Here is a 12,342-nt window from a genome sequence, read left to right as displayed (position 1 = left end):
GCGTAAGTAAGGATCCTGGCTGGCTGTGGTGGCGCCCGGGTCCCTGCCAAGTGGCCAGAGACACTGACCTCGCGACACTAACCTGGAAAAGTCCAACAAAAGGGTGTGCCCCAGACAGGTGGCGCCTCTTTCCCCCGGAAGTAGCTCCGGGAACTTTCTCCCCGTAGCTATCAGGGGACCGAAGTTAGGATCCCCGGCAGGAGCAGAGGCTGGCAGAGACAAGCGGTGGCGCTGTCCACCCAACGCGCCCCAGGGTGGTCGTGGCACCCTACTCCTGTGGGGACGGCGGGTGAAGGGAGGGTCGCGGGACAGGACTTGCCTGCTGCTCTCACCTCCGCGTCTTGCTGGCTGGGCCCAGCTGGGTTGGAGCACAGGGCTGCAACGGTGACTGGGGACGGCTCCCCGGGGCGGGGCGGGGCCGCAGCCTAGGAGGCCGGGCGGGCCACGTGGGCGGGAGGCGGGCCCGGGACCCCCCGCAGGGCAGGCCCGGCAGCCGGCTCAGAACAGACCTAGACACGGAGCCTTGAAACTGCGGCTGGACACCCTCGCGTCTTACGCCTGGCCGGAGGGTCCCTGAAAGTTTAGAAGGGACAGAGAGGAGGACCTTTGGGATGTACTCTGCCATCCGAAGAGGACTCGATTGAAGAGTTCACTAGAGCACAGAAGAGGTGCTCTGCCCAGCGCCGGCTCCCATGCTCTGGCAATTCAAGCTCCAAGCAGAAGCGACCGAGCTTGCCCTGGAGAGCTTGGACCCAAGCCTGTGAATGAAGCCTCCACCCCGCCCAGGGCTTAATCTTCGGCAAGTTAGGCCTTGTCCAAATCACCCTTTCCCTGTCTGGAGGTGAAAACGAAGGTAGTGTGGGCCCAGCAGGTTCTCAGTAATCGAGGTATGGACTGAGCACAATAAGAGGAGGGCCAAGCCAACAGTGGCCGGGGTCACCCACGCATAAATAAACATGAGAATCTAAATAAAGCTAGTTTGGGAATTAAGTCATCCTCAGGACTTCATAAAATCGGGACTAATGAAGGCTGTAGACGAAACAGTAGTTTCCAGACTGTCATGAAGCTGTAACCCTGGGACTGAAAATAAACTCGCTGGTTGCTTCTACATGACATCTGACCCAGGACATTTTAGGTGCTTGATAGAATTTAACATTCTCAGCTGCCCGATACCTGCATGGATCCCACTTCTCCAATGTAGACGCTGAAGCCAGATGCAACCCGCCCTCATTTAAGGAGATGACCATGGAAGACCTAAGTTCAGAGGAAGGGCTTTTCAGTCAAGGCGCTAAGATGCCCTGGGCTGCCGGCTGGCTGCGGCACAAGGACAGCTCTCTGAGACTTCCTAATGATCCCTGCCTGAGCACTGACTGCCATCCCCACAGGAAATGAAGGTGACGTTGCCTTTCCTGGTGGCATCCCTGGCCAGGAAGAGATGTTCCGAATTCCCTCCCAGTCAGATGGACATTTCTCATAGCGAACTTTGGTTCTTGCTGCAAGTTCTTGGTCTCTCAGGGCTGGGCAGCCTCTCATTGGCCTACAGCACACATTTGGGTCCAGAAATAAAGCATCTTGAATAGATCCCCTTTCATTCCACTCTGACTTCAAGAAGGTTCCTTGACCAGATCCCCAGTGATGTTCAGGAAACACATGCCCTTGACAGTACTCTATTGCCCAGGACAAAGTCCACGTCCAAACCCCTGCGCTCAACATTTCCCTCAAGAACCTGTTATCCCACCCTCTCCATGTGGTGGAAAATCCTCACTGCTACCTTCTGTGTTAGTTAAACACAAACAGTATTAAGTAGGAGCTGGAGGAAGGGGTCACCTGTTCTTGCAACTGGGCCTTGCATCCCCCTCACCTACATCCGTGGATTATAACCACCTGTAACAGGGAACTGGTGCCCTCTGCTGGCCGCCTCAGGTACTTGCATGCAATTGGGGCACATGCGGACTTTTAAAAATTAGAAATATGAACTAAAGGGCCTCCTCTTGGTTACTGAGAGCCCAGAAGCTTTTATAATTTGCACTTTTCACACATGATGGTTACCCATACAGCCTTGTCCAAGTTCTCTTTTCATTATATTCTACTAATACTTAAAGAAGAGTTGGAAACCAGGCTCGGCTATAAGACCTATCTAAAAAAAAAAAAAACTTTTTTATTTGAATGTTTACTACACACTGTGCCAGGCTCAGTGAATGATGATAACTGTCACCAAGGCAGATTTATCCTGGGACCTTACTAAACTGATAAGGAAGACAGACCCTTACCAGGCAGGTAGGGAATACCACCTGGCAAAGGACACGAGCAGAGGAAGTATTGGTGAAGGCAGAGGATGGCCTCCTGCAGGAAGGTCTGGACCGAGCCCTGACATCACAAGGGGAGCCTAAGAGCACAGCATGGCTGGAAGGCCACAGAGGTGACAGGCGTTGAGACAAGGCAGAGGGGGCTTGGCAGCCAAACCGGGGCATCAGATCCTGCCCACAGAAAGACTGGGGCACCAGAATGTGGTCTGGAGGCAGTCCACTACCTACTGAGTGAGGAATGGAGGCAGTGATGAGCGTCCTATACCGGAGGAGAGGAAATGCATCTTTTTATGATAACTAAGGGCAAAGTCCTTGACTTCCTGTTTCATATGTCAGGATACTGAGAATGCAAATCACATCCGCAAGTAGCATACATAAGAACAGCAAGGCGTGAAATTGTCCCAGAGTTCGCAGCACTGGAGCTCCGGGCTCTACAGGTGCTCAAGTGCTCTACCACAGGGCTTTACCAGTCCCTTCTGTTTTGAGACAAGGTCTCGTGAAGTTACACAATCCTTGAGCTCATAATTGTCCTGCTTCAGGCTCCTGAGTGTAGGCATTACCAAGGCCTGTGCCACCAGGCCTGGCTCCCACAAGAGTTTACCATACAGCTTCCCCTCCCGCTAGGCCCTGAGGATGGTGGATGGAGGGTGTGGGACTTGGTTCCTCTGGAGTGGGGCAGGAACCAAGCAGAAAATACGTTGGGCTATCTAGTCTTTAGAACAGCCAGACTACAAAGAGATCTGCTATAGCCCTACCCAGAGGTGACCACTGCTGGCGTGGGTGTTTTTATTTCCACACTTGTCAGTCTTTTCCTTTGCTGTGAATGTTTTGCTGCAGTTGTGTGCCTGAGCTGCATCCCAAGGCCCAAGTGTAGCAGGGCAAGTGCTGTTCCTCTGAGCCGCATCTCCAGGCTACACAGGCTGTTCTTCTGCAACACAGTCCTTGGTCTGTTGTGAGCATGTGCCATTTTATACTTGGGTCCAGCCGTGGCTTTGTCCCTCATCCTTGCTATCATGATAATGTTTGATGATGAGAACCTTTGCGGAATAAACTTTGACCCTTATTTCTAGTTACTTCACAAATATAAAGCCCTAAAAGTGAGGTTTACACACATTGGTTCACACCTCTAATTCTAGCACTGGGGAGGCAGGAGTTCAAGGCAGGCCTCCTGAGCTACATATGCGTTTGGAGCCAATGAAAACTATGAGACCCTGTCTCAAACACACACAGAGAGAGGAGAGAGAGAGAGAGAGAGAGAGAGAGAGAGAGAGAGAGAGAGAGAGAGAGAGAGAGAGAGAGAGGAGAGACCCTAATAATGAAAATGGGATTGCTGGAAGAGACAATCCCACGCCTGTAGTCACACCCGACACAGATACTTCCTGTGCTTGTTTCCAGCATTTGAAAATCATGGTGTAGACTGATGGTGTAACAACACAGTATGATGTCATCCCCACCTGGGGAATGGCAAGGCCTGCAAGAGGAATAAAGTCTTGGTCTTACTGTTCAAGTCAAAGAAACCTCTGAAAGGAGCCATGGGGAGACTTCTGTGCACACAACCCCTTGCTGCTCACCTGGGTTAGAGAAAACACGGGAGCATAGCTGAGCGTCTGGTGGACTGCCAAAGCCGTGTGTAGGAAACACCTGGGCTTGACTCTTATCCTAGAGGCTGCACATCACATAAACCCCAGAGCCTGCTGGGAGGGCCAGGATCACTCAAGAGTAGCATGCCGCTTGGCACAGTAACAGGTATCCAGCACCTGGGTCATGTGGCTAGAGCTTGTATGGAAGCTGTTGTCCAGTGTGCACAGAACCCCATTGTCAGAAAGAACCCATGAGACAATACCAGCCATTCTGGAGGAAATACTGGGGCAGGGGCACCCACAAGTTCTGAGTTCTAGGACTCCTGGCTGGAGCCTGAAGGCAATTCTGTAAAGATAGTTTACTTCCCCAGGAAACCTTTTGCATTTACAATTAGTAACTGCTCACTCTGAGCACCTGCCGCCTGCAAGCTATGCAATCCCCTCCCAGTGCTCTCTAGGGACCCACGAATCAGGGACATTTTTACCCTCTGCCAATACTAAGAGGCAAGGAGATGAAAGGCCTGGGGTCACAAGCTGGTTAAAGCAGAATACCAATGCGGCCCACATGGACGGATATTCTAGAGGAACAAGGGGCCATCCCACGCTCACTCAAGCTGTGTGGGTGAGATCACTAAAGATGTATTCAGTGAGAGGGATGGTGCGCAGTAGTGGCAGAGGTATCACTGCGAGGGTTGGGTACACGCAGAAGGTGTTTCAGACAGAGGAACAGCACATGCAAGGCCCTGGGCAGGAACATGGGTATACGGAATCTAGAACGTGTCTGCTCTAGAGGAGACAGAGGGGAACGGTCAACAAAGGGCTACATAAGAACTTCGGTATTCACCCCAACACCACTGGGGTTTTTTTAAATTTATTTATTAAAGATTTAAAGACCCTTTCTGTCTCTTGGTATCCTGGCTTGCTCCTGGCCTCTTGACTCCGCCCTCTTCTCTTCCATGGCCCTGCTCAGACTGCCAGTCATGTTCACTAGACTCCTCCGTATGCCTCTGCCTGCGAGCTCCCCTCTATCTACAATAAAAACCTCAACCCTTAGGGACAGTCATGTCCTTTTACCTCTTTTTTTCATTCAATAAGAGCTTGCGCCTTAGTTTCCTTGTCTGTAAAATGGGGACAGTAAGATGACCCACTACAGAGAGGAACAGTAAGGCAAATGAGACCACACCCATAAAGAAGAGCTCGGTGCCCTGGCTCCAGCTCTCAAGAGGACTTTCCAGAGACGGAAAAAGAAGACACCAGTGGACAAAGTGAACAGGAAGAAGGATGTTTATGTCAAGGCAAGCGGTGCTTCCTCCTCTGGGGCCCACGGCGACTGCTTCAGAGCCTCTCTTAACTACTTCCATTTCCCTCAAAAACACCAGCTACAAACTCTGGGTACCTAACAGAACCAGAGCAGATGAGAAGGAACATAGATGGACTACCGATTTTTGACCCTGACATTCACACGAATGCAAATTTTGACTGTTTCCTTACCAAACATTGCCCTCTTGTGGATACCTGTCACTTTGGGTACAAGCATTATCACCAGCCCCTAAAGCAGGGCTTTGGGCCCATTCTACAGACAGAAACTGGGGGTCCAGACCTCCTCATCACAGGGTTACAGCACCTGCAGCAGAACTCCGAACTGACCGGGAGGTGATGCGTACCAAGAAGTAGCCTGACAGAACAGGATGCTGGGGAGGCAAGCCCTCCTTACCTCTTCTGCCAACAGTGAGGAGCCCAAGCTAGGAAGGAAACTGGACAGAGGTTATAAAATAAGGAGCCACGGCAGGCTTTCGACAAAACATTTTATTTGATGCAGAAATTCTAAGGCACAAAAACATCTTACAAATGTCAGGCATGACTGACTATCATCTATTTAGAGTTTTGTACAAATACACCACCAATATCTCCGATGTAAAAATATGGCACGCAGACACAGGCTGTCAGTGCTCACTACTCTGCCAAACCCCACAAAGAAGAAACTTAAAAGATAACACAAACAAAGGCACCAGTCACCACCATGCCTGCAGGCCTTCCTCCTTAACATGGGAGCTTCGACAGCAAAAATATTTGCTTTCTAAACAGATAACAAGAATTAAAATTACTCTCAAAATGAACACTTTATATATTTGTATGGAATTTTTCCACTGCTGTCCAAACGTGACATGCTTCTTTGAGAGGGAGAGAAATGTTTTAAGATGACGGATGAGCACGTTGCATATAATCCAGCGGCAGTCACGGAAGGCTGCTCCTTGACTCTTTCTGCCCGATTCTATGTGATATAAATATTAGCTGTGCAGTTGGAATGATTGCTTCTGTCTGTATCACCCACTATGCCTGCTCAACTGAGAGATACTGCTCTGGTGTCTGTGGTCCTGGGTGAATAACAAGGATGGAAAAGAAAATGATAGCCAAAATTTCCCAGAGGCCCTCCCTGAGGCATTCAAAGGGGTTTGCAAATTGGTTCCCAACAGCAATGAGAAGGTGGCACTTAGCAAACCCCAGGTCTTACCTTGCCAGAGGTTCTGCTGTAGTGCCCACCGTTTAAACAATAATATGATACACAAAACAAAGGTCAACTGTAGAGATAGGTAAAAACAGAATCCAAAATTGGAGTGTGGGGTAGCTGCCACTCTGAAGGTGTCTTCAGATTAAAGGAAGACACTAAATACAACAGGAATAAGCACCAACCGCCTGTGGGGAGCAAGGACTACCACCGAGAGAACAAGAAGCGGCGGCCATAACCCTCTGAATGCATGTCAGTGATATGACAGGTTTTTAAAGTGCCATGCTATTTTTTTCCCGTGGTGAGAGCAGCCAGGCCCGCAGATTTCCCTGTAATCCTAACTGAGGTATGGCTCTCAGACAGCACCCATGAGAATAAGGCACTGGCGTCGTTGGGGGAGCAACACTGAGGTGAAGCTGAGAAGGGCTGAGAAGTGCAGGAACGGGGGTGGGGGGGGAGGTTGAGCCCCTGGAGAACAAGAGCTGAGAAAGGCTTTCCGTGGGTGGGATTATTTCCTATTGAAGAAACACCCAGGGATGACTTCACTGTGGTTTTCAGTACTGGGAAGGTGACCAGCTGTTCTTTCTCCTTTATACCGTAGACAAAAGAAAGCTGGCTTGAATTTCTGCAAGAAATTCATACCAAGGACTATCTGATCAGCAGGGAGTTACAGAATCTCCTTCCCTTTAGAGCCAGACTCTCAGCCACAGCCTTGCGTCTGGAACAGCTCAGCTGTCTTGAGCAGACGGAGGGAACGTGCTGGGTGATCTAAGCCTCTCTCCTCTCACCCTCAAATTCTGAAACCAGAACCAGAGCTAACGGCTTACAGCCAGCCTTCTTTCGCTAACTTTCACCCTTGGGTCTGGAAAAGTGGTGTTATGACGAGGGTAACCAGATGGTCACCTGGCATCTCAACAACAGGAAATGCCTCTCTCCATTTCCTATATCCACCTCCAAGAGTTCTAGGCTGCAGAAAAAGGGTGATTCCAAAACCCAGCGTGGGGACGCTCTAGAAGAGTTTTTGCTGTATTCCCCAAATAAGTTTCTCCTACTAATATCTGGGCATAAGCTCAGAACTGCCCCCCACGTAAAAACATGATTACAACTAAAACTATAAATAAGGCCCCCAAAGTCCAGGGATTTAAATGCAACTGTTGCCTGCAGGACAGTATAAATCTGAATTTAAAATCAAGAGTTGAGCTGCCTTTCTCTCGAGACATGAAATGTACAGACACAATCAAAACATGCCCAATGCATTCAGAATCATATGGAGGCTGTGGGTGCCTGCCCGAGAGAGAGGCATGAGGAGTTCACAGCCAGCCTGGGCCACATGGGCAGGATCGCATCAACTTCCCTGAAGGACAGGGCTAGCCACAGCTTTTTCCAGGGCCCACACGTTTGTAATTACTGTAGATGGTTTATTTCACATCTTACAAAGCAGAAGTCACAACCTGGCAGTCATTGCGAAATTAGATCCGTTCACATGCTCTGCTGGTCCTGAATTCACTTTAGTAGTTCCTGAAGTTTAATTGCCAATGTTTGACTTATTTTTTAATTAGTGCGTGTGCGTGCACAGGCACATGCGTGCACACCCTCACATGCATGCACGCACATGTGCAATCTGCGAGTATCTGAAAGTGACACAACCATCATGAGGAAGTGAAAGAACACAATTTTCAGAAGAGGGTGGGTTCACAGAACTAAACTTGGATTGTTGGGCTTGCCAGTGCTTGACATTAACAGCTTAAAAATCAGAAATTATCAGGTTTTCTTGAAAACTGGGAAACCAGGTAACACCGCACGGAGACACTCATCTAGAATGATCCTTGCTCCTGAAGGTTGGACAAGGGTGCCTCTGTTGCTCCAGCTGCCACCATGGCCTACCGTCTCCCTGTGAGGGGGCGTCATTGCCGCTTTCCTCACGCCTGAGTATGCTGGTGCCCCAGAAAGCACAGACTCTGCCAACTGTGAGCAGTCATTCCCAACAAGGAAGACAGAAGAAAAAGACGAGAAACCTTCACTTTGGCATTGCCTACCTTTTCCCAATAAAGGCAGAATGTTCTCTCTTGTGTTGAGGTAGCTAGGGATTTCATGTTTCCCTTTCTTTCTCCTTCAGGAATAAGACGGTGTCCCTGTTCCTTCTGAAAAACTCCCACAACCTGGAACCCTGTAGTTTGGAGGGGACAGTTTCCCATCTTACATAAAAGTTAGAGGACTTAAGATTAGAGGTTGTCAAGAAAATCAGTAACAAAAGCAATCACGTGGCTACGACGTGGTAAGTCTGAACTTCAATCCCACATGAACTGGAACCCACACCTTCCCGCATGCTGACTCCAGCGACCTCATCAACACTAGAGACAGCGTTAAGCTTCTGGCCCAGGAATGACTTCAGTTAGCACTTGCCTGCTATTCAAAACCTTCAGATCATAACTTTAAGCCCCAGTCTCATTCTTGACTCAGAATACTCTATCACCTGCCTACATCCCATTTGATCCCTGGGCCCGGGCAAGGATGACTTCTCTTTTTAAAAACCCATGTGCCCCAACGCCCCAAGCCTCTGCATCCAGGCAGCCCACTGAGGTGGTTCCTGTTACTTGCCTCCAACTGCTCAGAGCACACCCCTGTAGTGAGATTTCTCAGCATCAGATGAACTTGTGGGACAGCCTTAGATACAGGTCAACAACTACATCATCTGTGGCTTCCTGGCACCCTGGTCTCACCCTGGCCTCGTTTCCAATGGACACCCTCTCCTTACCCACGCTCAGACCCAGCCTCCTCTTGTTTCCCCACAGCATCAAAGAGCCTGTGCCTTGTCAGACCTTCCTCTTACTCCATCCTACTGTCTCTACCTCATGGGACAATTCTGAGTCAAAAACCACAGCTCCGTCCAGAACAGACACTTTGCCTTCATCTGCAGGGCCATTCTCATTCCTAGCTCATGATGAGATGGAAGGGAAAGGGGGCTAACAAAATTTCCCTTCATTGCCCACCGTCCGTCTTATCCTGAGTTAAACAACCTTAGCTTCATCACTTGGCACATTAGAATCTGAGTCTCCTGGTCAGAAATAGTTGTAGTTCAAAATAAAAGCATCCAATCGCTAAATCCAAACCGAAGCATCCCCTGATGATCCTGGCCTTTCAGACTAGCACATTAGGCTGCGGCTCATACAGTGTCCTCACCTGAATCCATGCAGTGAGCTTTCCGCCTGGGCCTTGCTTAGCCCTGTGCCTAAGGCCTCATGCTGCCCCTAGGCACTCTCAGGGGTCCCGCATTCTCTACCCAAAGCTGAGTGTCTATGCTAAAAGTGGTTTCATGGAGGAGGGGGAGATGGGCTCTTTGTAGGGCATAAACCATTTCTTGGCCTCAGTTTTAAAAAAAAAAAAAAAGCCTCTCTAAAGACGTTCCCAGTGAATGGTCATGCGTTAGCAATTTAGGCCCGCTGATCTCCTTCAGAGAACGAATGCCAAGACTGAGTCTGGTCAGGGGAGTCCCGTGGAGCTGGGAGCTCTGTCTGCTTGGTCTGGAATCCACAGTGACAATATGGAATGAACTTCTCTGCTGAGAGGCTGGTGTTCCGGTGAGACTGCCTCACAGCTCACCCAGAACAGCTGCCAGTTGCCTGTACAGAGCAAGGGGAATCTTCCATCCAAAATACACACAGATCCAAAATACACACAGACCGCTTCTTCTCAGTAGGAGTCAAGGCTTCCCTTCCCATCCCATTAAAAATCTGCTAGAAGGGAAAGCCCTGCTCATCTCCCGTCCACCCCACCTTGGGGTCTTTCTTAGAAATCCTCCTTAAGGCTGATCCTCTCTGGATAAGGAATAGAAAAACCCTTCACAGTTCCCAGTAGAACGTTGAGAAAACAGACTGCCAACAAACAACAAACATCCAACATCCAACATCCCTGATGATAACAGTGGAGAAGGACGCTCACACCAAGTGCGCCAGGGCAAGAGGATGATGGTTTCCATAGAGACGGCGGCATCATTATTACACCTAATTCATAAAGAGCATGTGGAGAGATGTTGTCTTTGGAAACAGAACTTCTGTACAAGAGTCGTTCAGAAAAATACAACATTTACTTTTGTAACAATCCCCTCCTTTCTGCTCTCTACAAAGGAAGTTTGTCACTAGTCAAGCCACGTCAGCAGATTAACTGGCCACCACCTCCCACCCTCACGCTGTTGTATTTAGTAGATTTTGACCTCTAACATTCAGGACAACAGCACTAGCTGAAGCACAAACTACAGCTTCCAATAACATTGTCCAGCTGGGTAATCATCCTTATTTCCAGCCATCATCGCCAGAGCTACAGAGCAGTAAACATTTTCCCAGAGAAACCAAACAGACAGCTGTGGTCCCCACATGATGGCTCCTTAGTCCCGGGGAAGATGCCCAGGTTCTGCCATCTTCTTCACATACGATGATCAAGATGGTCAACCTGCTCCATGGGATTCCATCCTGGTCAGCCATGTTTCCCAGTAACACAGAGAAAGTTTTCTCATAAAAACGTGGCTGGGTAGACATTCAGCCATTGTCTGGACCTCTGACTCAAAATTTACTTAACACTCGGGACAGTGTTAAGTTTCACATCGAAACTGAATGGAAACTTCCCTTGCAGCACAATCCGGGTCCCAGACAGTACTTGATTGACATGTGTAGCTGGAATGATGTTCAAAGTGCTTTTTCCACAAAGCATTTTGAATCAAAGTAGCAGAAGGGAATAGAAGTGTTGGTGCTTCCTACTTCTCTTTACCTGCTTCCCCCCCATGCCTCCCAGAGTGGGCTCCAATCTGAGGACCGGCCTCACACAGCCAGCTGCTGCCTGGTCTAAAGGAAGTGTCTTGCAGAGCACCATATGCTTCTGGGAAATCGGAGACTCGGGCTGGAGCAGAAAGGATCGAGGATTGGCCTGAATTTCACTCCGAATATCCTTGTGTGAACCTTGAGCTCCAAGTGGCCGCACAACCACAGAGGTGAGCTGGGGAACCAGAGCAAGCAGCAGTTAAAGTGGCGATGCTCAGACCCTTCCATGTCCTTACAAAGGGGCAACTGCCTGGAGTTCATCAGTGTAGCTGTGGCAAACATGCTCTACTTTGCACACCCCAGAGGCGAGGAGCTTGGAAGGGAGGGTAGGGGAATCCTCCTCACCTAAGGAGAGAAGAAAGGACAGAGCCACAGTTAGTGTATTTCACTGGTCCAGATCCCCACGACACGACATGGCTGGGATTCGCTCTTGTGCTCTGTACCAGTAAGGCAGGCATCAGAACCAGCTCAGATCAACTCTCTCATGCCCTTAACAAGATCTAGTCACCTTAGCAGAGGAAAGAAGAGCCTTCCTTCAGGGCCGAAGTTTTGCAGGTGTGACTCCAAAAAGTTATAGGTGTCACAGATTTCCGAGGCTCTCTGGGGAAGAGACCCCGCCTCCACCCGGAGTGCTATGTAAAGCTACGATGGAGAATACTGCACTTATGAACTTACATCAGGGCTTTGGGAGGAGAAGGGTAGCACATGCTGCGGGTCCCAGCAAAGACACAGACCCTGCCCAGTGCATGTGTTTGGTATCCAGTCTTTTCCGAGTACAGAAAGGCAACGCAGGGCTGGTGAGATGGCTCAGAGTCAGGAGACGCCACCCAGCCCAAGAACCTGAGTTTACACTGTGGAACTCACACAATGGGAGGGAATCTACTCCTACAAGGTATCCTCTGATCTCACACCTGCGCCATGGCACGTGCCTCACCCCCACTCCCATCCCGTGTGTACACACAGAGAAAATAAACACAGCTTATCAAGACTATCAGAGTTATTATGTTATTTCTTATTAGGTTTCATTGTCCAATAGGGTGCCCAAATTGGGAAAAAGCTTTGATGGCATTCAAAAGTGTGGCCAAAGGCCGTATGGCCTATATCAAGAGCCCAATCCCTAGACAGGCATAGTGGTGGTA

The 12,342-nt window shown here is 49.5% G+C and overlaps 2 protein-coding genes across 4 annotated transcripts in view; both read right to left on the bottom strand.

Annotated features, from left to right (window-relative positions):
• Positions 1-404, bottom strand: part of Arhgef3 (Rho guanine nucleotide exchange factor 3) — a 294,787-nt gene extending 294,383 nt beyond the window's left edge. Inside the window, exon 1 of one of the 2 annotated variants that reach the window (XM_075988889.1) lies at positions 83-404. The gene's annotated coding sequence lies outside the window, so the exon portion shown is untranslated. The remainder of the gene's footprint in view (positions 1-82) is intronic. The other variant, XM_075988890.1, reaches the window with a different exon arrangement.
• Positions 405-5,677: 5,273 nt separating this feature from the next.
• Il17rd (interleukin 17 receptor D) overlaps positions 5,678-12,342 on the bottom strand; it is a 68,627-nt gene continuing 61,962 nt past the window's right edge. For both annotated transcript variants that reach the window (XM_075988856.1, XM_075988857.1), the window contains exon 13: positions 5,678-11,548. In XM_075988856.1, the coding sequence (XP_075844971.1) occupies positions 11,436-11,548 (113 nt within the window). In that variant the 3' untranslated portion in view covers positions 5,678-11,435. The remainder of the gene's footprint in view (positions 11,549-12,342) is intronic.

This window comes from Microtus pennsylvanicus, chromosome 10 (assembly GCF_037038515.1).
Source record: "Microtus pennsylvanicus isolate mMicPen1 chromosome 10, mMicPen1.hap1, whole genome shotgun sequence".
Lineage (NCBI taxonomy): Eukaryota > Metazoa > Chordata > Mammalia > Rodentia > Cricetidae > Microtus > Microtus pennsylvanicus.
Note: the sequence above shows the minus strand (reverse complement) of the source record. Positions and strands in the feature narration are given on the sequence as shown.